General features: G+C 36.4%; 1 protein-coding gene across 3 annotated transcripts in view; it reads right to left on the bottom strand.

The window, feature by feature from the left end:
* Positions 1-3,673: 3,673 nt before the first annotated feature.
* Positions 3,674-27,204, bottom strand: part of rgs12a (regulator of G protein signaling 12a) — a 34,732-nt gene continuing 11,201 nt past the window's right edge. For 2 of the 3 annotated variants that reach the window (XM_053510247.1, XM_053510384.1), the window contains 15 exons: positions 18,518-18,536; positions 16,921-17,090; positions 16,676-16,768; positions 14,787-14,930; positions 14,417-14,599; positions 12,795-12,936; positions 12,525-12,613; positions 11,753-11,941; positions 11,549-11,622; positions 10,854-10,980; positions 10,373-10,469; positions 9,421-9,485; positions 8,403-8,517; positions 7,293-7,730; positions 3,674-4,201 (listed from right to left, as the gene is read on the bottom strand). In XM_053510247.1, coding sequence (XP_053366222.1) covers positions 3,933-4,201; positions 7,293-7,730; positions 8,403-8,517; positions 9,421-9,485; positions 10,373-10,469; positions 10,854-10,980; positions 11,549-11,622; positions 11,753-11,941; positions 12,525-12,613; positions 12,795-12,936; positions 14,417-14,599; positions 14,787-14,930; positions 16,676-16,768; positions 16,921-17,090; positions 18,518-18,536 — 2,214 coding nt within the window. In that variant the 3' untranslated portion in view covers positions 3,674-3,932. Of the gene's footprint in view, positions 4,202-7,292; positions 7,731-8,402; positions 8,518-9,420; positions 9,486-10,372; positions 10,470-10,853; positions 10,981-11,548; positions 11,623-11,752; positions 11,942-12,524; positions 12,614-12,794; positions 12,937-14,416; positions 14,600-14,786; positions 14,931-16,675; positions 16,769-16,920; positions 17,091-18,517; positions 18,537-23,900; positions 24,019-27,204 lie in introns of those variants that run through there. The other variant, XM_053510316.1, reaches the window with a different exon arrangement.

Here is a 27,204-nt window from a genome sequence, read left to right as displayed (position 1 = left end):
ATATATGTATATATATATATATAAAGATGCACAGTACAGTAAATATTTGCTATCTGGAGTTGTACTTTAAAGCTTAATATCTCAAAACCGCTCAGAATGCAGATAAAACTTTATCATTTCCATTAAATGCTATGTCATTAAACATTTATAGAGATAAACAAATAAGTTCTGCATATCCGATGAATTAGTCAAGATATAGCAAATCGAATGTCCAAGATACATACCCAAAAATAGGCAAATAAGCAACATTTCTGAAGATATAGCTGAAACATAGAGAATATACAGTGGCTTGGACAATTATTCACCATCCAAATTTATAGTGTCCTAACCAGGAATTAAAATAGACTTAACTGGGATTTTATGACATGAATACAAAATTAGCATAATATGTTATTCTATGCACATTTTAAAGCTATACATATACTATGTCAAATGTATTCCATAAACATCCATTCCATGTAAAATCCCTATATTTGCTCCATATATGTAAAATATGTTTAATTGTGATGGCCTATGGAAATAAGTGTCTTATGATCACTATATAAAAAGAATGCTACAAACAGAAACACAAAAAGTCAAAGACACTATCAAACCAGATCAAGTCCCAGAAAAGTGAAAAGCAGGGTTTGGCTATAAAAAATTAACTTTGAACTTCCCAAAGAGCACGATTAAATGTATTATTTTCTAAATTAAAGAAGATGCCACAACAGTAACGGATTTGAAAACCATCCAAAAAAGTCAGTAGAAGGTATTAGAGAGAGAAATGAACAAGATGCAAAGAAGAAGCTGGAAAAATCGACAGGTCAGAAGGGCAAAGCTTTTCACAGAGCGCTCCGTAAAAGTGAGAAAAAAAAACATGCAAGTTTGTCAAAAGCAGCTCCAGTGATCTTTAAAAACACTAAAAGAAACCCCAACACATTCATCCTTCAAGTCAGATTGTGATTTTGATTAAAGACATCAGATTAGATAAAGACATGAACACATACCCCTCTACTGGAACAAACAGAGATGCCTACTTGTCTTTTAAATGTCCTCCTGTTTTTGCATTCATAACAACCTTAAAGCAACCTTTAATGGTAAAGCAGAAAATATTTTATGGTGTACTGAAGGTGTACACAAAAGGTGCTATTCTATTTACAAAATGCCTTTAAGCAGTTGTGCATTACAATACATTTCCATAGTCACGCCTCCCATTTGCAAAGGAAAGTTATTTTAAATTAAAATGTGATGGATGGACATGCATCACTACCCACATTCAGGATTGTTCATGATAAAAAAAAATCAATTGAGCCTTTTTTCTAAAAGTAGATTGAGGCATTCTACATTGAGAAATTATATTTGTAATGTTCCCATATAAATCCAAAATAAACAACTAAACAGTGAAATGGGAGTAGTAACCCTATTACCCAAAAAGAAATGTATAAAACAATATAATTAAATCCTTTAGTAATGTTTTCCAAACTTTGTAAAAGATTTCATAAAGATTAAGCATAAAAATATTACAGATATAAGTAAAAATGTAAAAGGATGCTTATAAAAGCACTAGACAGTGGCTAATGACATGTCACAGATTTAATTTAAAACAAATTAGAAAAAAAAAGATGCAGTGCGTGAAGACTAAAAAAAAACATTTTCTTCATTTGTTAAGTAGATAGGTCTTACATTTGCGCACATTTGTTTGTGCATCACTGACACCATGCACTGAACTCTGTTTGTTTCGCTTGTACTTCATTGGGGCAGAAGACATTAGAACATCATGAACCAAGACTTGATCAAAGTGCTGACAAATTATAAGCAGTTGAAATGATACCAATGTTTTAAACATAAATATCTTTAAAATTATACTGCATGGATACGCTAACTAAAAATCACCACCTGCTACTTTTTAATCTGGTCTTTTTTCTCTTGTTGCATCTTCACCTATGTCCTTGGTGCTATTTTTACCTAAAATTATGGCATTTTTGTTTGTGTTATCAAAATGTAGTATAAATATTTTAAAAAGTATAAATATATACTGTATAATAGGGCTGTGAAGCTACAAAAAAATGAACCACATATTGATGTAATAATTGTGATTATTTACAATTAGAATTAATTACCAAAGATTGCAATAATATCTGTTTAAATATATATCATCTAAATAATAAAAAAAATAATATGTAAGTAGTATTTAATATTTTAATGTAGAAATATTTTAATGTATTAATAATTTTATAATTTTATAGGGTACTTACTTTCTAAATAATGACATTTTGGGTAAAATATTCAATAGTTAACACAAAATATTTTCATAATACTAAGAGTGTTCTAATCAAACTGGGACTGTGATGAAATTTCTTATTAACTAAGGTGTAAAACTAATGTACTGAAGACTTCGAGCACAGCGATTGAGCTCTTAGCCGCGGTAAAACATTTAAATGATGCAAATGTTTTGAAGAAGTCTGTATGTCTGTGAATTACAATCCCAAGGTGGCTCAGGACTTGGCAAGTGGAACACCTGATCCTTGGTATCCAAGCACTAGTGAAACACTGCACACTGCACTTGACTGGGTGTTTCACTAGTGCTTGGATACCATCAAGGTAGAAAGTGTTCTCTGTGTGCCAGAGACATGATTTGACTGCCTGCTTTATGTCTGAAATACTTGTCTCCCCAAAGGAGGAATTACTTTATTTGACCATGAACGCCACTCATATTTTAAAAATATTATTGAAATTGACTTGTTAAATAGAATATTTAAAACCTCAACTATAACCTATGGTATAAATTTATTAATATTAATAATAAAAACATATCACTTGACCAAGTCAACTGAATTTTAGTTGTTTATAAAAAGCCTTATGAACAGAATTCAAAATGTTCTCAAAAGAGAAGATTTTTTAATTCTTAAAGAATATGGATATGGAGAGCCTGTAGTGACCAAAACTGGTACTGCGACACAACCTTATTAAATTCATCTCAATTATGTGTAACATATTATCATATTATTTTTATATTAATAAAAAATAGACCTTGACATAACATATATTATAAATATATTGTATATCACTCTACTTTAATAAAGATAATATAATGAACAAAAAATATTGGCTGGCCTTGTGGGCATGGCTGAGACTTCAGTGCACATGATCCTGTCACCAGTTTACTGGTATATAATAAGAGATCAATGTTAATGTGTTAATGTTATGGCTGACTGATGCATTTTAAGAAACAACACTGCAACTGATGACCACTGAAACTATACTTTGGGTAGTATGTGGACAAATCTGTGTACCTGTATTTTCAAAGACGGAAGCGCACAGAAAGTCTTCTTGACAGTCTTTAATGCTGTCACATTAAGATTAGTGGGCCCTAAGCCTATTTCAGCATGACAGTGGAACTGTACACAAAGTGAGCTCCATTTGGAATGAAATGGAAGAACCATAACACTGTACCCTATGCTCCTTTGCCTGACATCAGGGCCTAACCTTACTAACGCTCTTATGGCTGAATGAATACAATTCCCCAAGCCACAGTTCAATATCTGAAGTGAGATGTTGAACAAGCACATATTGTACGAATGTGATGGCCAGGAGTCCGCATACTTTTGGTCATATAGTATAAAGACAGCAGTCCACCTCAGTTTTTAAAATAAAAGTACACAATCAAGATATGTTTCAAAGTGTTTGATCATGGTAACTTTTATTTACTATTCCCCAACTATTTATTTATCAGTCACTTTTAACATTTGAAGCAGGTTCACTGGTTGTGTCTGTAACTTCATCAGTGAGCCTAAAGTTAAATAATGTTTCTTTTTATTTGATTGAAATTTTTAAATCACAGCTTTCATTGTATCATTTAATAAGTTAATGTTTATCATTACAAAATACACTTGTACACAATTACATTGATTTATTCTTTCTGCTCTAGCACAGAAATCTCTACACAATATCATTTATACAAATGTAGCTTTGTACTGTGTTGTGTTATTTTGGCTGCCATGTGAAACATTGCTGAGAGGACGTGGAGGATGGATAGACGAGTAAGGTCCATTCCTCATTTTGCTCTGGCATTGACGGAGCTCAGCTGCGTACCCTTCAAAGCTATCATCCTGAGAGACACCGTCTACATCAGTCCTTGGCAAAAATACTGGTGTATCTTTCTGTTTTGGTGTTTCTGTCGGTTGCTGGTCGCTCACTGCAGATTTGCTTTCATCCACTGCACCTGGGAAAGAAACATGTTCAGGCGTATGTGAAGCAACTTGATGAAGATAAGCAGGAATGCTTCAGTTATGATTTTGGATAGGCGAAGAAAGAGCTAGGTTTGTCATTGATGACAAAGTGATCTCTAATCCCAGCACAGAAGAACCTACTGTATATTCAACACATTCTTATAATTTACTTGCTCTAACACAGTTTGCACATTTCTTGATCTTGGGCAGATCACAAATGTACTTAATTTATAATTGTCTGGTATTTGTGACGACTATCTGCTTTAATCTGAAATCCAAAAACAAAAATCGGTTCATTCATTAATACAAATTTACTGTAGGGATTGTATTAAACTTAATTGTTTACCACATGTTATGTTACAATAATAATAATATAATGCTAGCATACTACAATGCTATTTCACTTCATTATGTCTTAAATATTTAAATCTCAAAGTGTCAGTATAATTCCTCTGCTAAACACAGTCTGAAAATTGCCAAAAGTCATTTTAACTACAGTACATCAACTTTTTTATATATTTATTTCAGTATTCATAATTGCTTGCTCTATGTCTGTCTATTTGGTCTGCAATAAGCATGTTTGAACTAGTAACTATTAAATGCCATGATGTTTTTTTTCAACCCTTTACATATTTAATTCATGTAATTCTCTTTAATTATCATTTGTTTAGTTTCTGTTGATCCTGAATTAAATCTTGTGAAGTGTTTCGGCAAGAACAAAGATGCAAATTTTTTTTTTTATTATTATTATTTTGGATTTTTTCCCTAATTTAGTCGTGTCCAATTCCTCCCCGTCACTAGGGGGCTCCCACATTGAGGCTACTACTACCATTCAGCCGGGAGGGCCGAAGACTATCACGTGTTTTCCTCCGAACCACGTGATGACGGCCGACCGCATCTTTTCGAAGATTTCACTATCCGCCCCTTCCGCTTGCGTGAGCTCACAGACGGCCCTAATTGACTGTAGAGCCGTGATTAATGTGGGATCACGAAGTACCTCTCATCCCTCCCCTCTTAAAGAGCTCGGCCAATCAGCTCTCTCTAGACCTCCGGCTGCGAGACGTTACAGCATCACCTGGGAACCGAACAAGCAATCTGTGCCACAAAGATGCAACTCTTCTTAGAAACAGCTCTGACTACAGCTGAGCTGATAAAATTCCTTTTGTCCTATTGAAAAAATATGTTATTGTTGTATTATGATGTGTCTTGAGAATCAAGTGAGAGTCAAATGTAATTTTCAGTCTTTCTGGAATACAAAATAAAACATAAAAAGAGTGGGAAAATATGGAAAAATCAATATGAAAGAAAATGATTTAGAAAGAGTGATACTACAGAAGATCACAAGCAAGTCTAGTGTGATTTCACCTCTAGTGTTTATTGGACACACACAAAATCAACATGATCTACAGCAGAGGTAGAATGACCTGCAATTTAACAATGTTGTGCTTAGAAATGCTGTGATGCAGCTGATGTGTAAAAATGTACTTAAAACTTAGCCTTTACTCAGCCGTCTTACAATGTAAGAGGGTCCGTAAACAGTAGTTACATACAGTTAACTCCAGAATTATTGGCATCTTTCATGTGAATTATGCAAACAACTTGTAGAATAAAACATGGTATACCAGCAGCACTGATAAACTTATTTGTTAATTTTGTATTTTAAATTCTGTATTGACAAGAATGTTTTTGGTTTCAAAACATTTGGTTGCTGGTTACATGTGAATTATCTTCTGTTATATGTAAAAGAAGGGACTTTTACATGAGATATCCATATGTAAAGGAAGGGCATTATAACGATTTTCTATTTTAAATTGTATTCACATTGGCTGCAAATTGTGTATCTGTAGCTAATGTAAATAAAATTTAAAATAGAAAATCATCATAATTCTCTTAATTTACATGTGGATACCTCATTGTGAACAAAATTAAGCACAATATAACTGATTAAGAGTTAATGTCCTCTGAAAAGTATTATTTTGTGGATGTTTCACAACCATATATGTAGCTATAAACACATTAAAAGTACCACATTTATTTTACTAAATAAAAATTTTAAAGGAATAAAATCCATTGGGACATGCTGATAAAGAAAAATAATCAGTTATTAATAATCAATTAATGTCAAATATCCTAGCACTTGATTACATTCCCATAGTACCATGTCCCATTGTGTTTTATTCGTTACATAGACAATGTCTTTTACTGTTTAATAATAAATGCAATATTTTCAGGAATTTTTATGCAGATTTACAGCACAATTTCTAATCAGTAATGGTTGGTTGTCTATGCCAAAAAATATACTTAGTTATTCGTTAAACATTGTATCAATGAATAAAAAATTTGCAATGACTAAGTCGCTTTTTGTTTTTGCAACTTCGGCTTTTAAAATGAAGAGAGATCTAAAACAAAACTTGAATTGAAACTAATGAAACTATGTTCATGGCTACATTAAAAGAAATAAATTTGGCTCCAATACCACTATAAATAAGGATGCTTAAGCTTAAAATGTCACTTATTAATTAATATGGTGATTTTTGCTCATTCACATGAAGGATACCAATAATTCGGAAATTTTCTATTAAGCCTTTTTGAACTTAAGTAACTTTTGAAACTGTTGAATTGCAGGTTAGGAAGATGGAATATAAAGTGACACGCTTAATAAATCATTAGTCACTCTACAAAATGATTAAAGAAGTAACATGATTAAAAACACTAAGATTCACCACACATAATAAGTGAAATGTGTAGAAAACTAGTAACCTCAGCATCTTTGTAACACAATAGGTAACAACACTGCTATTAACAGAGGAAAGTAAGGTAATCAATTCTTTTTTTTTTTCACATGAATTTGTTCGGATAAGTCCTGTGAGTGGTGAATTGTAGAGAAACCCAGAGGAGAGCCGAGAGGTGTTCTTTAACACCATAAAGTGCATCTAAAGCTGGCAAGTGTCAGTTCTATCTGACCTCATTAATGTATTTACAATATGAGGCATAATGTTTATTCATTTATAAATGTCAGCCACCACATACATACGCTCACTATAAACACTAGAGCACATACGCCTAGTCATCCAGGAGAAATACCTGAGCTGGGGTTTCTGTGGGTGGAAGGCGGCGATGGAGAGGTGCTGTTGGCATCGTGAGGGGGTGAGCAGGTTGGCACAGGGGGCAGCAGGGTAGAGTTGGGACTGCTGATTTCTCCCTCACCCACCAAAGTGAGGTCACACAGTCCCTCACCGTCCGGCCCAGGGGGCACTTGTGGACGGAGGATGGGGGAGAGGGGAGGGGCAAGCCGGTCTGTCTCGTCTCCAGCTTTGGGGTTGTGTCCATTAGGGGTGATGGTTGGGGCCTGCAATGAGCCGTGACCATGTTTCTGGGAGGTGGGAGTGGAACAGGACGGAGGTGTACTGGGCTCAGGGTTCAGACGCAGAAAGTCAGGGAGTACCAGGTCCTCTTTTCTCAGCAGACCTCTTTGATCATCAGCACGGCTGCTCTGAGCACGACTCAGCAACTCAAAGAACTCTGTGATTAACAACAAGCAGAGAAACAGACAAAGCAAATGTGAATCAAGAGAAAATAGCTGTAAGAGAACTGGAGAAAGCATAATAAGCAGCACAGAGGTGGAAGAAAATCTGAAATGTTTATGCTTATTAAAGATATCACAAAGACATCTAAAGAAATATGCTACAAGACTTCTACAAAACTGTAGAAGGGCTGAGTTATATAATTGAATAGTGATAATACATACCAATCTACATAAGTAAAAGAAAAGGTTTTATACATTGATCAGAACTTGCTCTTTAAATAATATGTTTACGTTTCCTACATTGGAGGACCAGAAACCAGTCTCAGAAAACTTTCAGTCTGTATATCTATCTGTCTGTATATGGCTCGACAGAATTTACTGAATGTACTTGCATGAAGTTAAATATGTGCCATAAATTAAATCAAAATGTTGAGTAGAAAGGAATTTATGAGCAGTTCTGTGCCAGATTACCTCACAGCAGCCATCACTTTTTCAGACGAATACTTACTTACACTTACATGCTTTTATTTGTGATCTTCATGTAGTCCCATGTTACAGTATAATTATAGTTATGTAAAGTCTATAATAGTTTGTTTAGTCACTGTGCCAGCTGTATATGTTTCAAATGACAATAAAAGTCACCACTTGACTCAGGATTCCAACCTCACCTTCAGCATCATCCAGATGAAACTTATTGCCTTTCTTTTTCTGGGGTGTTTCGTTGATTGAGGTTTTATCTCCTCCATCTCCCTTAACAGGTATTTCAGCTGGTTTGTGATCTCCCTAATGGTGTGAAAACGACAACATTAATATTAAAACAAATGAATTATTGGTGCACAACAGTCTTTGGCATAAGATGCTGTAAAGCTGCCTTTAAAAACAAAGAATTAAAATATATATATTTTTTTAAACTCTCAAAATTAAATAAATGTTATTATAAATAATAACACATCAGAAGTAATGTGAACATTTGTCTGGTTTTTCTAAGCACCTTGGAGGAGCAGCCATAGTTGTTTTTAAGACTTAGCCATTACATTGTGAATCCTTTTTCACAAATCACCAGAGCTATTCTACTCTATTTTGACTGTCATACTTGCTTCTGTTTTGTAGTTAACTCAAGACAGTCAGCAATTTCGGCTGAAAGGCCGCTTATTACATAATGTCACTCTAAAGGACAGAATTAATATAAAAAATTAGGGTGTATAAAACAAACATGTTTTATTTTTAACTAGTCCTATTTTGTTCATTTGCAGCACCAACTCATTTGAATCGACTAAATAACGTAATGATCAGCTAAGTCAAATGTGCTCTTGGTGGAATTCGACAAATATCACTAAGCTGCCCATTTAAGAAATTGACTGCATTGAATAACTCTGCTTTCATGCAAATAACACAACATACATGTTTTAAAAAATTGTGAATTAAAAGAGATTAAAAAAAAAACCTTGTCTTTTATTATTTCTATGTTTTACTGAAATTACATTCAATTTATCTGCAACCCTGTCTGTGGCTTCCTAATGACTCTCCTTGGAGACTCTATGAATGTTTTTAAAAACTTCCTCAAAGCCATTTATTCGGACAGACATGGTTGAGGCTGCACACACATTTTGTGTCATTTTAAATAAATAATTAATGGCAAAAAATACATAAAATAAAATAATCATTATGAAGCATGATCAATCTTACCAGTGTTGACTGCCCCCTGCTGGTCGATGATGGTGTCTGTGTTTTGGGAAGTGTCTTGGACTTTTCTGTTTTCAGATTGAAACAAAACATGGGTTATACAACTGCTTTTAGTGATAACCCTGACCAGACTGACACACCACTTAATAACTGTTATTTCTTCTCTTCTGCTCTCTCTCCAGCTCTTTCTCTTTCCTCACTCCCCCTCTCTCTCCTTCCCTCTGAGGAGCTACACACAGGGTTCTGAGCTGCCAGTGATCCAGCCTCCCTCTGCCCTCTAGACCTGTCTAACCCATCCTGGTGCCCTGCTTCTGGTTGGAGATCTTGTCACATGGATGCCCCATGTGTCTCTTTGGGATGCGTCTTGTGCCTAGGGATGGTTCTCTCTACCTAGAAGACGGTTCTGGCCTCGACTGGTGTTGGCAGCTGTTTCTCTGAGGACTTGACTGTTTGATAGTTCAGGACTGGAACTTTATACAAGTCTACCTAAGTTTTTAATAACTACCTGGACTCCATATTAACATCAATTAACATCAACTGTTATGCTGAACTGCCTGCCAACTAACACACAGGGAGTTTTTCCTTGCCATTGTCGCCCTCGGCTTGCTCACCAGGGACTATCTAACCATTTTAATTCATACACATTCAAATTCCATACAAACTTAAATAATTCTTTTGATTGTGTAAAGCTGCTTTGGGACAATGCCAATTGTTAAAAGCATTATACAAATAAAATTGAATTGAATTAATCAGTAAAAACAATATGATGTGTATTCAATATAAGGAAATCTGTTAGGCACGTACAAGGCATTGTGTGTGGTCATAAGTGTGCCTGTGACCTCTCTCCTATCACTTGAAGGACATGCACTCCAGACACACTGACATACTCAGCCAAAGAGCCTTGTAACAGAATAAAGATGTGTAAGTGTGCAAGCAGGTGTGTTTTTACGCTTACCGTTTGAAGAGCATGGATCGGAGCGCTCGAGGACAACTCGTAAGCCGTCAAGGTTTGATATGGGCAGCCCTAAATCAAGAGGCTCAATCTCTCCGCTCTAGAAAAACAACATGAAGAAATGTTAGCATGTAGCTCCCCCGTGACACCACACCAGGTAGCTATTGAGAAAAATATTTCACATAAAGATCTTACATGATTTTATATAGCACTTGACAAAATTATATTTTAAAAAAACTGTTAAAAAAATTTTTTTTTAGATTTTCTATGATATCATATATGATATAGTGTATAAACATTCAAGTCAGATCATTGTGGAGATCAGATTAGTTCTGCCCTCTATCTGACACTATTTGTGATGCTTTATGTGGCAATGCTGATTCCAGACAAGCACTTTTATGTAGTCGGAAACCAGTGAGCTCCACCCTTGCTTCTCCACAGATGTTCTGCCACAAATGCATGTTGCCATGGCAAAGTGACTTACTATTCTGGCCACCAGGTCGTTAAGGCGCAGGCCGTACTTGGCAACCACAGGCCGCAGCACCTCTGCGACGGGTTTGGTAGGCTTGGCTTTAAGGCCCACAGATCTGTTAATAGGCACCATATCCAACCTAAAAATAGAAGACAGAATGGAAATATTTATAGTCTACATCCTGTGTAGACATGAACTTGTTTGATACTGTTTCTTATGCGTTATGCACTTCAATTAAACTGTAGGGAAAGTGACCCGGCTGGCTCTCTTTTTAGAAGGCAGGGTTACAGCCAGCTGTAATAACTGACCTCTGTTTTTATATTATATATAATAATATGGCAACGTTAGAGATCTTTACTGAATACCCTTTCATTCATTTACATTTACAGCACACATCTGTATGTAAGAAAATCCTTTGTAGTCTTCATCAAAGACATATCCCTGAGGTACAAATAACAAATAAGTCCCAGTCTAAGAATAATATCCAGTGACAACAATGTTGTTAGAAAGAAGTTAGCACAAAAAAAAACATGCAGTACAAGTGAAGCTTTTTTTTTTTTTTACCCTATTTAGTTTGGGTCCAACTTGGTCCAACTTGTGATCATTTGATGATGGCATGTATGCGTTTGTGCTCATGTATCTGCTTAGTGAGGATGTACTGTAGGTTATGAAGACACTTACTGACAGTTTCAGAAGTATAGAATTACCTGAAAAGAGTACGCTTCTCTATTCGTAGGTCCCTTGAACTGAGAGTCATGCTGTCTTGATCCAATACTAGGGGCTGTAAAGAAAAGGAAAAATAAGAGAGTAAGAAAAGCACAACTGTGCATGGCCAATCATGCATAACCTAACTAAATACTGAGTGAGTGAAGATATCTAGAAAGCATTAAAAAGAAGTTCTAACCAACTACCTTCTCCCCCCCAACAAGAAAGAGATCGACGGCAGCCATGTTGATGCTTTGTTTCTGGCAGACCTCCAGCAGCACTTGTCTGATGGAAGCACCCTGCTTCAGACACACACAGCAGCTGGAGCCATCGGGAAGTGACACTGTGCATGACCTGCTAGCCCCTGTTTTGTCTCTCTCCCATGTGGAGCTCCTCTGTTTGAATCAACACACACAAGGAACATTCCATTAGCTTAAGTTGATTACTAAAATAAAGCCACAATGTGGACAACATACACATACATTACAACCTTTGGTTAGAAAAAGAAGCCCAGAAATGGTGTCAGATAGAGAACAGAACTGATCTGAGATCATCACTGATCTGAAGAGAGCGTTATTATCACTGGGTTAAGCACATTACGCAAAACTCTAGGTAAACCTGGTAGATTTTAACAGAATTTAAGAATGAATATAGGAATTGTGTTTCCTTTTTATTAAGTATTTTAAAATCTTAATGAGTACATGAATAACAGTTAAAACTTTCTGTTTTATATTTGCATTGTTCTTACATAGTGGTACTGACAGTTAATATTTATTTATATTATAATTTTGGGGTCTGATTAGTGACCCTAAGATTTGGAACATTTTTAAATTGTGATGATAATAAATGCAGCTATACAAGGCCCTTACAACAGCATCATTCATAAGAGTATGCAACATACCTGTTAACATTCTAAAGTTTATTTTTAGAAAATAGAAAGAAAAAAAAGCTGTTGATTTCCTCCCTGGTTAAGTTTACCTCATTTCTCAATGTGGCGCTGGGTGTGTTGAACTCCTGACTGGCACCAGAAGACAAAGACCCTTGAGACTCCCTTCGCCCGTTACTAGCTGCACATAAACAAAGCACAATATTTGTATAACTAAAATATTTTTATATTACATATTGTAACGTCTCACAGCCAACTTTTGGGACCATTTTGTGAACATACCACCAAACACAGTCCACAACTAAAACTATATTCTGGTCACCTAAAGAGCAAGAATATTTGAATGTTAGATGTTCACTTACTATAATTGAAATCTGTTATTTCTCTTTTCTTCGGACCTTTACCAAAGCTCCTGTTTCTGTACCAGGAAAAAATGCCGTTTTTCCTATCAGGGTCATCTCTTAGGTCGTCACTCGACCTGCCTGTCCTAGGCTTCCGAGTGTCCTGTAATACAGAAAACAGAGGAAATAAATATAGTAACTTAGAGAATAGAATTAGTGTAATTAAAGTTAATTAGAGCTACAGTGTGTAGGATGTTTATATTTTGCAGATATACAAAAACAGAAGAAAAATACTCTATAATCTTAGGGTTCCTGACTTACAGTGAACCGCCCAAACAACACTGGTTAGTAATTAGTGCTTTGCCAGGAGTGTTCGGTGAGTTTGGTGGTTAATTTGTATGTGATTTTTTACTCCATTCAATTCAATAGCACTAATATTTACTGTTTTATCTGTTTCAAGCAGCTATATTTCTTTCTTTAGTAGTTAGGTTTTAACTACTAAAAGTATCTATAAGTGTGTAAATGTTGTTGATGTCATGTCATGCTCTAGTCCAGTAGGTGTATTTCACCAACCGCACATTAACTCAAAAGAAAAAGCGATGTTCTTGCAAAATGAGAGTATTTCAGGAATATGTAAGAGATTTTAATTTTCTACGAAAGCTGCTTTTTTAATTGAATTCCTCGATTTTAGACCACTAAATATTTGTAACATTACATAAACCCTTTATGAATTGTGAATCAATCCTAAATCAAAACCTGATCCAACGATTTAATTAATTAAACTGCAAAGCCAATTAAACCATTCACCTCTAGACTACAGTTAGTGCTAGGACTAGGAGAGCCACAACCAGTGTATTAGGAGAATAAACTTTTATTTAATCTATAGACATTTATTTGTTGTCTAATTTGGACATTAGTGAACGGGAGACAATTTATTTTTCTGAAGCATTATCGAATTTAAAAGCTGATAGGGCTAGCTGGCTAGTGGCTAAAGTGGCTAATCTTTTAGCTAGTGCACAAGTTAGTATCAAATGGATCAGTTTGGTGTCTTTTCTTTATCTATTTACAATGTGGTGAGAGTGATAATGATCTGGGCATTTTTATAATGTAGCTTTTTTTCTGTCTTTTCATTTGTTGCTCTGTTTGAGGTACTATGTTAATGCTAGCTAGTTGGTAGCTCAAGGTTTCTACTTTGTTATTTGAGGCAATTTAATAAAACAATAACACTATGATTACCAAAACATTTCTGTGAACCCAAGAAGATGATAATAACCTCAGATAATTACAGTACATATTGAGAGACACAAATACTTGAGGCAGCTACTAAACCACAATATACCTTTTTAAATAGCATGCTAATACATTTATGATGTTTAGTCATCATATTTACAGAATGCCTCAACTACAGTGTAAGAAACAGTTCTGAAATTTAACTGAATGTCTATGGCATTGAATGTCAACAGTCAGATTAATCCTCATTGTGCAAATACATGATGCATGGTATAATGTTCTTCAACATGCATTCCCTGCTTTAAGCAACAATAAAATAAGTTTTAAATTGTTTGTAGAAATATGAAACGTTAAGTATTCCAAGCTGTCAGACAAAAAACAACAGGTTAATTCCATGCAAAGATTCTCATTACCTTTTTTGGGGTGGAGAAAGTGGACCGCTCAGAGATAATGCTGTGTTTAGAGGGGGCAGGGCTACAGGGCACATGGTAGGGGTCAGGAAGAGGTCGACCTTCCACTTCGGCCAGCATACACTCCTGATACAGTGACGACTTCAGAAACCGAGCATAGCTGTCAAACTTCATCAGGTTAAAGATCTACAGAGATATATAGAGGGAGGACAGAGAGTTGGATTTTTTATTAAGAAGTTTACTTTTAAAAACCGCTAAAGAGATTTTAGCTCTGTTGGCATGCATGTACATGTCCATATTAATGCTGCATAATATTTTGACACATTTATTTTATTCAATTGTGCAGCCCTAGTACATAAATATAAAAGCTCACCTGTAACTGTGGCTGCTTAAACATATCAGGTCTTGGTGCCGTGAGGACATCATCAGCAAGTTGTGCCTGGCTGTCAATATTTACTGGAGTAGTGGCCTTACTAGAGAGGAAACTATTGTAGATCTCACTGGCTTTCTGGGAAAGCTGGTGGCAAAGATGAATGGAGATCAAAATATGAAGAAAAAAAAAATCAGTTGTTACTTTATTCCAGGAACATGGTTTAAAAAATAACCCATTGTTTTGATATCTCAGCTTCCAAACATTTTTGCAACCAGGTAAAAGTCATTCATTTCTTGTACAGTGAATGTAAACCCCCTCACTTGAAAAATATTTCTTGTTCTGACATATTCTTGGGTTTTCACCATGCAAACTCTGTTAAAGTTCAGTGTCATAGTTTCAAGGCCTTGCTTCAGATTGCATTTCTTCAAGCAAATAAAAGTGGATTTCAAGGTAAGTTTTAGCTCACTGTGTTGTTGTAGAAATCAATGTCATTTCAGTGTCAGTTTCTTGACTGGCTATGTCACCTTTGCTCCCAAAATCGAATTCCTTCTTTCAACTATCTGTGTACATCTGGAAGTTCAGTCATTTCACCTGGAAGACAACTAAAGAAAGGAACTTCTAGAAAGAAGTCTAGCCGACATAACTCAACTTCCAGATAACCTTACCTGAATGATTTAGAATCTTTACAGATATATCTCTGTGTTTAGTTTCATGTGCCAGTAGCTGCCACTCCAAAGCATAACAGATCCACCTTCATACTTAACATCTGGCAAGGTGTCCTTTTCAGCAAATGCTGCTCTTTTTTTCTTTTAAAACATACTTTTTAAAGATTAGTCAAAGACTACCAATTAATTTTATTGGTCCACAGCACAATTTTCCAAAATACCTCTGTCTTATCTAGATATTGTTTTGCATACATCACACTTTTGTGTCGAGGTCGCAGGTAAGTTTTTAATTTGATAACTCTTCCATGCAGATCATGTTGGTGCACCAACAATCCTGTGTCTGCTAAACCTTTTTGCAGGTCCTTAAAGTCATTAGGGCATAGTAAAGGAAGACTACTTAGTCTTCTAGATCTTGCCATGACCTACACAACTTCCCGTAGCTGACATTACTTAAGGAAAAAAAGTAGAAATTGTAAGCTGGGAGTGCTTTGATATCTATAAATAGTCTTAATTCGCTCTGTATGAATCAATTTAGAGTCATTCTCTTATTCTCAGTCAGCTACTTAGAGGAGGCCACTGTTGTTGAGAGTCTGGAAAGTCAGGGAATTAATTATGCTTTGAAATAATTATTTCTATTGATAATTCTTGACTTGACAAATTAAATTCAACTGAGTTAATCCAATTTTGAACAGTTTCAGATTTTAGGAATATATCCAAATTTTTGCACATATCACATCCATATTTTGTTCCTACATTTTAAGCTCATCAAATATAATGAGCAGAAAGTGTTGTTTTTTGAATAACTTGTTGCAGAAGAAATATGTGACCTAGCCAGGTTTTGCCTAAAGTTTTGCCTAAACGTTACATCTGTCCTTAATCATGTGTTAATCCTGCAATCCATTTTGAAAAGGTTATGAATGGCAGTGTGATAACATCAGCATAGGAAATGTGTGTATGTCTGTGGGTGGGGTGGGTGTGGTGTTATGTAAATTTCTTTATTTTCTTTTTAGCCCCTACCCCCTCCAAATGAGTTCGCACAGGGTCTAATCGATAGCTTTGACTCCGAGACTTCTTCACAAGATCACTCGCTTTACAGGAAATGGTTTAAAGCTTTACAGGAAATGGTTTAAAGTGGAAAATCCTGTCAAGCATTGCTTGTTTTCAATATGGAGAGCAAAAAAATTGAAATAATTTGTTATCCTTAAATGCTGATATGTAATTTACCTGTTTTTTATCATGTTCAGGAACCTGGCTGAAGAATTCACAGGCCTGCCAGAATAAAATGTTTTCTTCACTAAACTCCTTTTTCAGAAACTCCTTTAGCAGTCAAAAAAAAAAAAGGAAGATCAGATAATATCGCTCCCACAACACACAGTTAAATATCTTCTGAAAAGATAGAGAGAGAGAGAGAGAGAGAGAGAACACAACCTGTCTAATATTAATGCTAGTTTATAAGTGGTGCTACTTACGGAAAAGTAGCGCACACCAATGGGGTCCTGGAGCAAACGCTCAAATGAGACAGCCCATGCTGCTACACGGCGGTCTGAGAGGGTGTGATGGTTGGTGACACTGGGCAGGCTGCTGTTACTTTCCAAACTGTTAATGCTTCCAAAGCCATGCCGCGCCATACCACCTCGCTCTATACACAACAAAGAGGGAAAAAAATCTTGTTTATAGACAAAGAAGATAAAAATAAAGAGATTTTTTTTACTAAAGGGCATTGGTGGCTCAACACTTCATGCTCTGTGTTAATGATCAGAATGTTGAGGGTTCAAGCCCCGGCACTTATCTGCCCTGAACAAGGCCCTTAACTCTCTCTGCTCCGGGGTACTTTTTTACATCTGACCCTGCACTCTGACCCCTGCTCCCTAACAAGCTCGGATATGTTAACAAATAATTTCACTGTGCTGTAATGTACATCTGACTGATAATAATTCTACTACATGTGCTTCACAAAATAAATAGTTGCAACCATGCAGCTGAGCAAACTCTTAAATATAGCTAAGTGTATTTTCTTTGTAAGATTTTGAAGACTGTAATTCTGAAAAATATATATTACAATAATATATGATAATAACAACTGGCAATGTGTCAACATTACTTTTAGCATTTATTAATGTACTCGTATACACAAATCTGTTCACTTCATGTGTTTTATTTACATATGCTAGACATGTGTATCAGTTGTATCACTGTTTTTACTCTAGTATGGACAAGTCCAGACAGAGCATTTCTGAAAGAGCACCTAATAAACACAAACATACCTCTCATCCGCTCCATTCTTAACATCTTGGCTTTCTACTTAAAAGTCTTTACAACTGTCGATTAATATAAATAACTTCAATAAATATGTACAGAGTGTTTGCTGGAGAGGGAATATTACAATACTTTGTAAACTACATACTTTGTAAACTATACAAGCCAAAAGCTAACAGTCAACGAATAGGAAGAGCAAATCTTTTAATAATAAATACCCTAAATACCAAATAATAATACCCTTTTTTATGAGTATTAATATTAAGATTAATGTAAGCTGCTAGAAGCATATGACCTGTAAAAATTGTTGCGTACGTTAAAGCCTAAAAAGCTAAAAATCTGTAGTGTCTGTAACCATGTCAAATTCATGTTGCAAATTTCTAAACTTCTCATTTACACTTTAGAATTTTAGGATAATACACTTTTTTAGGTTTATGACTTTTCATGTGAAATCTAAATCGGGCATGTTTCATCTACATGACAAAGATTGAATGATTTGAATTTTTAAAAGTTACGGACACTACTTAAAAGGGCATAAATTGTATTTAACAAATGTGTTTCTTTTTATCTGATAAATATACTGTAAATGTGTATGCAAATTTACAACAAAAAAAAAACACAGCATGAATCAGGAGATAAGAATTATTATGTAGTATCATGAAAAATGGTGTTATGAGTCTATCTGAAAATTCACTTTTTCACCTAGGTGAGACATGATTTAGCACCAATACCATGTTTTGGCTTTAAGGTTATGAAAAACTTAACATTAGTACACAACTGTGTAGAAAACAAAAAAAGAAACACACTCACCACCATCTGATGCTGCTGTCTGAAAGAAAATGAAGAAAGACATGAATGAGAAACAGTCATCGTAACTCTCTGAGGAAAGTGGACAAGAAAGCTCCAGTTGAGAAGAAGAAAGAGGGGAGAGACTGGAAAGCACAGCACTGGAGGGACTTCCTTCTGATATCTCGGCAACCTTTCTCATCCTGAATGAATGTGTGTGTGAACGTGTCTGAGAGCTGTGTTTTACAAAGACCTTCACACACAGGCCTGTTAAGAGTAGCTCTGGATGGGTGGCTATACACACAGCTGTTCACACCTCTGGTCTTGGAACCACCCACACACGCATATACAAGCGGCACCAAATGACCTGACCCAGGCCAGGCAAACACACACACACACACACACACATATTAAAAGCAATAAATTGTTCTGTTTTGCAGGCAAAGTATTACCAATGGGTACATATTTGTGATTTTTCCTAACTATGGTATCAGAAATTAATATGGAAGAGACAGAGAGAGCAAAGCAGGGTAAAATAAATCCGTGTCTAAAATATGTACACAGTGACCTAAATAAGACTCATGCTAGACCCTCTGTTTTTGCTTTTTTTAGATCTACATTATAGCAAAGAGGTGTGTGTGTGTGTGTGTGTGTGTGTGTGTTTATGGGTGTTACCACACAAATGGGAGAGACAGCACACACACTGTTTATTCAGTGGGAGGAAGTGAAGTGGTGAGGCTCGGCTTAAAATCTTCAAAGACAAGAGGACGTAAATGTAGCGGGGACGAATAACTAGGAGAAATTCAGAAACTAAAGAGCAGCGTGGTCTAAACAACAACCCGGCAGACATGTTAAGCGAGCTTAGCAAACCGCCGATGCTGCAGTAGATATACCTTTATGGCGTTCCGCATAGGTGCCTGTTGTCTGGCAGTGTGTGGTGAAACATTTTTACTAAGTCCCACAACTCAAGTCCCATTCCTCTGACTTTCTTTCCCACTGTTTGTTGGCGTGTCAACATCAGCTCATCACCAGTCCCAAGGCTACATTCTTACCCCAGCTGGGTACCTTTTGCAGAGCTGAGATCATTAAGCATGCTTAAGATAGTGTAGGGGGTTTTCATATGGTAATGAAAGATTTAACTGGAGCCTTGGCATCACATCACAGCCGCTCAGGTGACAAAATGTATGCTGGTTCTCGTTTAGTGCATTTCGTCTACAGGACAATTTAATAATGAGCAACAACAACAGCTGCATTTTATATGATATACTGTATAAGCTGATGATGTGAATGCCATCTGAAAAGGAAAGGAAACATACACTTGTGCTGCAATGGGTCTCAAAAGCTGGTTAATGTTATTTAAAATCATAAAAACATGGTCTCGTGTTAAATGGTAAAAGTTTTAAAGAAGTATTTAAGACTAACGGTGCTACTTTGTGTCTAATTCAACCTAAAACAGACATCACTTGCTTAAAGAAATTAATCCGTTCATCTCCAGTAATCACTCTATCCTGATCAGTGAATCTGGGGCCTATAACAGTAACACTGCAAACACTGCATTTATTAAGAAGATGCAGTAAAATTCTACTGTATCTTACTCCAATACAATGTGATACTGCTGAAAAGAACATTTGATTCTGGAAATAATTTGATGTGAACACAGTGCTCCAGATGGCAACCCGAAATAGTCGCCAAAGCGCCTAATGTTTTTAATTTGTGCTTAGTTTTTATCCAGACAGTTGCCAGTGGCGATCTTCCCGCAAATAAAACAAAAAGCATGCAGCGATCTTAAATCTTTTTGTACTCTCTCCTCTTCTGCGTCTGCCTGGCACGGGAGTACAGGAGCGAATGTGATGGACTGCATTCGAGATCTTACGAACATGGACAGGATAGTTCATTAGTCCATTCCACTGTCATGTATTTGCAAACATTTACAAGTGCTCTTGTTATTGAACACAGCCCTGTCGTACTATCACATGCATCACTCCTGGGATCTGTCCACAGTGACTGTACTTGGATGCAGACAAGCAGTTGGTGAAGTGAATTACAAAACAACAGAACAGATTACTTGTTTTTCTCATGTAAATTTATAATCTTAGGAGCCTTTGAAACTCGCTCCATGGCATGCTAAGTAGCATGTGTGACATAGCTTAGCTGGCTTGCTAGCCAAACGTAGCTAAGGTTTGCCATGGAATCATCAACAACTGATGGACTAAAACAAATATCTGAATTTTTTTTTTCTCATTTCCCGCTAATCCAAACCCTTCATCCTCTAAACCTGATGCCATCAAAGACTCTGTTTAGAGTCAGTAACTTGTTTAGTCATCTGTATCAGATAAAGCCAGTAAAGCTCAGCTAACTTAAGTGTCTTGTATCCAGGGACCAAGTTCACATCAGTGTAGCGGCACAAGGTCGTCTGGTTAACCAAATGGATGAATTTTGTCTGCGAAAAAATTAGGATTTTGGATTTGGGAGCCAAAGGCATGTTGATTTGGAGCCCTGCAACATCTTTGCCGGATTGCTAAATTACTACATGAGTAAATAATGAGATAATCTGAAACTTCTCGTAGCAACAATAACAACTAACAAACCATTAGCTCAAATAAACTTGTAATTAGACAAACTCTGGTTTAACAGTAGATACTGTTCATTACTCCCATCCTATACAGACTTCATTGGCTACCCGTTCACTCCCGCATTCAATACAAGATTCTACTTATCACCTTTAAGGCACTCCATGGTCTTGCCCTCCCATATATTTCTGATCTTATTCATACTTACCCCCTTGTTCGCACACTCCGATCTGCAGTTGATGGTCTACTGTTAATTCCTCGCTATAGATTAGCATCATTTGGAGGACGAGCATTTAGTATTTCTGCCCCTACACTTTGAAATTCTATTCCCAAACACATCCGTGATCTTTCTTCACTACAGGATTTCAAAACCCACCTTAAAACATATCTTTTCTCATCTTGTTTTCCCAATCTTTGAATATGTGATTAGCTAAATGCTATGGGTTTCATTTTTATCTGTATTCTGTTTTTGTTGTTTCTCAGATGTCTCTTCCTATGTATAAATATTTTTGTTACTGTAAAGCGACCTTGAGTTTCTTAAAAGGCGCTATATTAAAAAAAACTTATTATTATTATTACTGTTAATTTTTTTTTTCAGTTTTACTCACTATCTGGCGGTTTGCGCAGATGCATGAATGCAGACAACAGTTATCAGATAAAAGAACAACATACTGTATACTGTATAATCTGATTATTGTGCTAAAGTCATAAAATTGCTTCAATGTAATTTAGGATATCACTGTTTACATAATTTACATAGTTTACATGCATTAGTTACAGTAAGTTAGAATAGCAGGATGCATGTAACTGATTAAAAAAATCTGATGCTTTGTTAAAGAAAGGTCTACCACCATTTTATTAAGTAAGTAAGTCTGGTCAAGAAAACCACCATAAACAAAAAATATGGTCTGGAGCTTTACCTAGTAGTAATAATTCTAGAAGAAAAAGGCTATAACAGCATCGGGAAAAAATAAATTTACAGACCTTGGTACAATGGCCACAGTTTTTAACCACAGCTTAGTCCAAGAACACTTTTGAGGAAATCCTACAGAGCAGACAGGAAGACAGACTCCAAATCCCACAAGGTTTTTATGGCACCAAAAGCATGAATAAGCTTTAGGTTGTAGGCTAAGCCAGTACCCTTGCTCCACTCAAAAGATGTCCACAAAGCAACTCGAGACTTGGGAAGTACAGCTCAGGTTAAATTTATTAAACTTTAATAACATTTTATGCTTTATGATTTATGCTTCAGGTAGAAGAAAAGTTTTAAATTATGTATTCATGTCTTCCAAGAGATACAGCAAGCAGCTGTTTCTTATTCAAAGTGTAAGTTTGCTAGCTAAGCTCCCTGGTCAAACAAATGGTAAAGTCCCGGCCAAGCCACTCCAGTACCATAGGGAACCATACTCGGCTCCAAGGCAGCCGCTTTGCGGTTCAGTTGGAGGGTGAGAGGGAGGGAGGGAGTGAGTGAGACAGGAGGCTGGAAACAGAGGGAGGAAAAGAGGCAGCATGCAGGAGGAAAACATTGCCATGACTTACAGGAGAAGTAGTCGCTGGTGCCACCACCCAAGAATCCTCGAATGGAAGAATCATATTTTATACCACAGACATTGCAGCCACTAATGATGCACAATCCAGTCTGTGCAGGTTAAATATATCCTGGAGTACCACGAGAAAGTTTGTTATTACACAGGAAAAAGGTTTTAGTTTTAGCAGGAGCAGAAGATGGTTCCCAGACTCAATGGCAGGGTTTAAAATGTGTGTCCGTGTTCAGTTTGGGATGTATGAGCAGATGCGTTTCAGACAACCCACAATGAATAACCAACAAATCTGACTCAGACAGGAGGAAGGGAGAGAAAAAAAAAAAAATCAAAGACAAACATGGTGCATATCTGGCTTTGGATCGTTATTATTTTCAGACTTAAAAGAGACATCATTTGAACTGGTCTACTGAAAATTGCCACAACAAAAGCTTTTAGACAGAATGATTCTGTTGTTCCTCCTGTCCCATAAAACCCACATGAAAGCGTGACTATTCCTTTGTACCCAATTCAGCCCAAAGCTGCTCTTCCTTCCCATCCACATATGAATGTCACATTTGCACCGAGGACTACACACTCTCCTCAAGCCTCAAGCAATCCCATTCCTCTTTAGTGATGCCTACACACACCTGTCAGAGCCATTTCCTTTTCATGAGACTGCTCACACCTTTGTTCAACACTCTGCAAACAGACTGCACCACACCTTGTGCTATATGTGTGGCGTTACTTACACTGGATATGTGGAGTTCTTTTAATAACAGCAGGTGACAATCTAGTATTTTTGACTGATATAGTTGGATATGCTTGAGTTACTGTCAGTTATAATCTGTTAGTGCTTTACGATCAAAAACAAATCTTTCTCGCACTTGAGTTATAAGATCCAGCAATAATCATTCTGACAGTTGTTGTCAACAAAAGACAAAAAAACGCCCATACAAAACATAGAAAGCCATTTGTTCTGTCTAAACTTTAAAACAATGTTACAGGAGACGAGCACCAGACCTAAACAAAAGTTCTTGGCATGTCTTAGCATGTTTAACCTGGATGGATCGCACGGAGCTATAGCCATGAGAAAACAGCGTGTAAGGTGAGGAGACAAACTTCCAAGAACACAGCAGTGGAAGCAGAATGAAGCGTGAAATACTTCTCCTTCTGAAATCCTGCTGAGCCGAGGCAAAGCTCCCCACCACAGCTGCTCCATGTGGGAGAGAACGAGTGAGACATCTAATGAGCAAAACAGCTGATCTAACAAACCCAAGCCAAGTAAAAAAGAGTGAAATACAGAACCCAACTTACCACTATGTGGCGACGTGCTCTTCGGAAGGAAAAAAGTCGCTTTTTAAAACGTTTCTTGGCGTCAGTCATTATTTGTTGCGATTTTTCAGCAGACAGATTGTGTATACACATGTGCCTGTGTGAGCACTCCTTAAGATTCTCTGCCCAGGATGGGACAGCACACACACACACATACACACACAGACATGATGAGCCATGTCTAAACAAGTTTTCTCAGCCCCCAAAAATATGACGTCACTGTAGAGCAGAGAAAGGATTCTCTGTAGTCATCGCTACGCTGTGATATGAGACATTTCCAAGATTGTATCACATTGAGCAAATGATATGCCAAACTGGGTTTTTGCGCAGACTGCCTATTTCAACTCAGTTCCGTACTGGTCTTACAAGGAAGTGTGTGAAATTGTGCATGATGAAGGTTCAATTTCGTTCCATTGTATTTGTGTTAGTGTGGTTCCATTTGGGTGGGCCGTTCCCAGGCTGATCCAGGAGACATAGATTACATTAGCGTGTTTTCTCTGTTTTAGACTAAATCCAAACTCAGCTGTATTTGTAGATTTCATGGTGGGAAATGTGTTTCTATCTGTTGCTATAGCACCATGTCTTCTCTACATCATGACAACTTGTTTGTGTACGTGTACGTGCGATCATGCATGGTTTTTGGTGTTAATTCTCTCTAACAGCTCTACGTACACATGCATATCATTTGTATATGATAAACTAAGCTGTGGTTGTGGTTTTCTCTCATTTTTCAGAGTAGTTCCAGCTGGGGGCAAAAACACTTTGCTCACTAACCGAAGGAAGTCCACGTTAGCAAACCCCTGTCATATACAGTGCATGAGTTTTATTTGGGCTACTGTGTGTGCATGAATGATTGTGTCTGGGGTGTGACACAAGATCCAAGAAACCTTGAACTTCTCACGGCGAAGAAGCAGAAGAGCAAGAGGCTGAAAAAAAAAAAACAGTCCTTTACAAGGAAGGTAAACAAATCTATCCTTCCTATCTCTAGCAGACAACAAACTGCCTGAAAATAACATCAGAGACCTCAGAGGAGACTTCCTCTGGACAAGCTGGAGAGGGAAGGGACAGACTGATAAGAGAAAAATGACATAGAGAGTCCCTCCTGAAACAGTGGTATGACTATTGCAAGGCATACGACCTTGGCCTCGTTCACAGTTTAGGAATGCAGCCACATGTACAAGTTTTCTTCACATATACTGTAGAGAAGATAAATGGAGAAAGTAGAAATGTAATGATTGGGCATAAATACCTCAACTGAACACTCTGGATACGTTATGCTGTCTTTTAGAGCTCCATTTAGTCAATTGTACATAGTATACAGTACTACATAAACTAATTAAAAACCAATATGACTTTGAAGCTTTTTTCAGTGTCAGCTTATCTGAGTGTTTAAGAAGGAAAATACAGCATATGCAAAATTAAAATTAGGCAACTTTATACCAGCTTGTGGGATTTTATGTATTGGTTTACTTTTTCCCTTCTTTCTCTGGTCTCCCATAAAGACAGTATTTAGGTGATGTAATCCATAGCAACTAAAATTTTAAGAAGTTTCAAAGCATCTATCATCCCATAATTGCTGGAAGAGTTGGTTAAAATAGATGCTGTTAAAAAAGAAAAGAAAAAAAAAGAAGAAAGAAAAAGAAAAAAATTAACCCTGTACTCATCACCTTGCAAAACAAAGTTTTGGGGGTTAGATGTCCTCAGCAGATAAAATTCCCTTCCAGTTGAAAAATGGCTAGTTTGGATCACAAAACTATAATGATATAATTTAACTACAGATTTTCCCTACGTAAAACAGAGCATGGATCACCTGCTAAACAAAAAACTCCAGTTATCGAGAGATAGAGCATACACCATCTTCTACACCAAGTTCTAGAGAGAACTAGGGTTTCAGGAATCATTGATTCTAGTCACGTCATGGTGCAGAGCTAAAACAGATCCATTCCTTGTCTAGAACTGACACTGGGTTTTCAGTAGAAGTTTGCAAACTGGAGTAACATAAAGGTGAGGCTTGATCCTATTTATTTTTCAGCATTGACAGTGCATTTTATCACAATCCACAGGGAAACTGTACAAGATAGAGAGATTTATGAAATGACCATATTTTAGTTAAATTTATCTAACGATTGATTGTAATGGCATATAGGTAAATAATGTGAAGATTCTGTCACTAATGATAGTTTTTACATCTATCCCAAATTCAAGTCATACATACTGTATACTGTACACACCAGAGATCAGAAACACCAGGGACCAGCCAATTCGATATTATCACAAAACCCAGGTGCCAATTCCATTTGTACAGTATTGTAATTTTGTAAATACCATAATTTTATGAATACCCCAATTCAATATACATTTTTTTCTGATTTTGCTGACAAAATTCGCAATTCATTTGCTCCTACCACAAAGGATGCCTGCCTGCCAATGTGTAACTAGTTTAGAGCATAATTCCTGTAGAGACTATAGATGCATGATAATGTTTTGTCACTTTATACAGTATGTAAGCATGAATGGATAAAAATTGGTATTTAAACATAGTGTATAAGTGTGGCGATGAATAAATTGCCACAGTAAAAAATCACCATCCATAACTGAATCGAACCTCCCCCCCATCTCTAATATACACTATTATCAACATGTTGATGTTTTTATGAATTCTGCTTTTCATACTAATCTGAAGGTGCAGGGGTAGCTCAATGGTTAAGGTGTTGAACTATGGTCCAGAAGGTCCGAGGTTTAAAATCCACCACCATTAAGCTGCCTCTATTGTGCCCTTGAGAAATACCCATAACCCTCAAATGTATAATGTAATTAAAGATGTATTAAAGATACAGCACATGTAAGTTGTGTATTCAAATTCTAGAACTTTAGCTCTGAAACTAGTTCCAGTTTCAATTTAAACATCAGATTTATATTAAGGTACTCGTTCTATTTTATCATTGTTATAGCAGAAAAATGTAAACTTATAAACTTGCTACTGTGAAGCTATCTTTTAAGAGATTTACCATGTATAATATATATCCACACACACCTTCTCTCAGCTGAGGCATTACAGCTGTGCCCTTAAAGTTTTATAGGGCTCAGGCTCATTTGGTGACAATAATGTGTATTTCATAGCTTATTTTATGACAGCCTAGTTCAAGGCTACACTGTAAAAAGCGGGAGAGGAAAGCGACAGAACTGAGGATTCCACAGTGTAAGCATGATTACAAACGTTCCAATTTAATTATGAATCATTTATTTTATAGAAAGTCTATATTAGAACAACATATTACTTGTTTAC

The sequence above is a fragment of the Clarias gariepinus genome, chromosome 1 (genome assembly GCF_024256425.1).
Source record: "Clarias gariepinus isolate MV-2021 ecotype Netherlands chromosome 1, CGAR_prim_01v2, whole genome shotgun sequence".
Lineage (NCBI taxonomy): Eukaryota > Metazoa > Chordata > Actinopteri > Siluriformes > Clariidae > Clarias > Clarias gariepinus.
The sequence above is the reverse complement of the archived record's forward strand: the minus strand, read 5'-3'. Positions and strand labels throughout refer to the sequence as shown.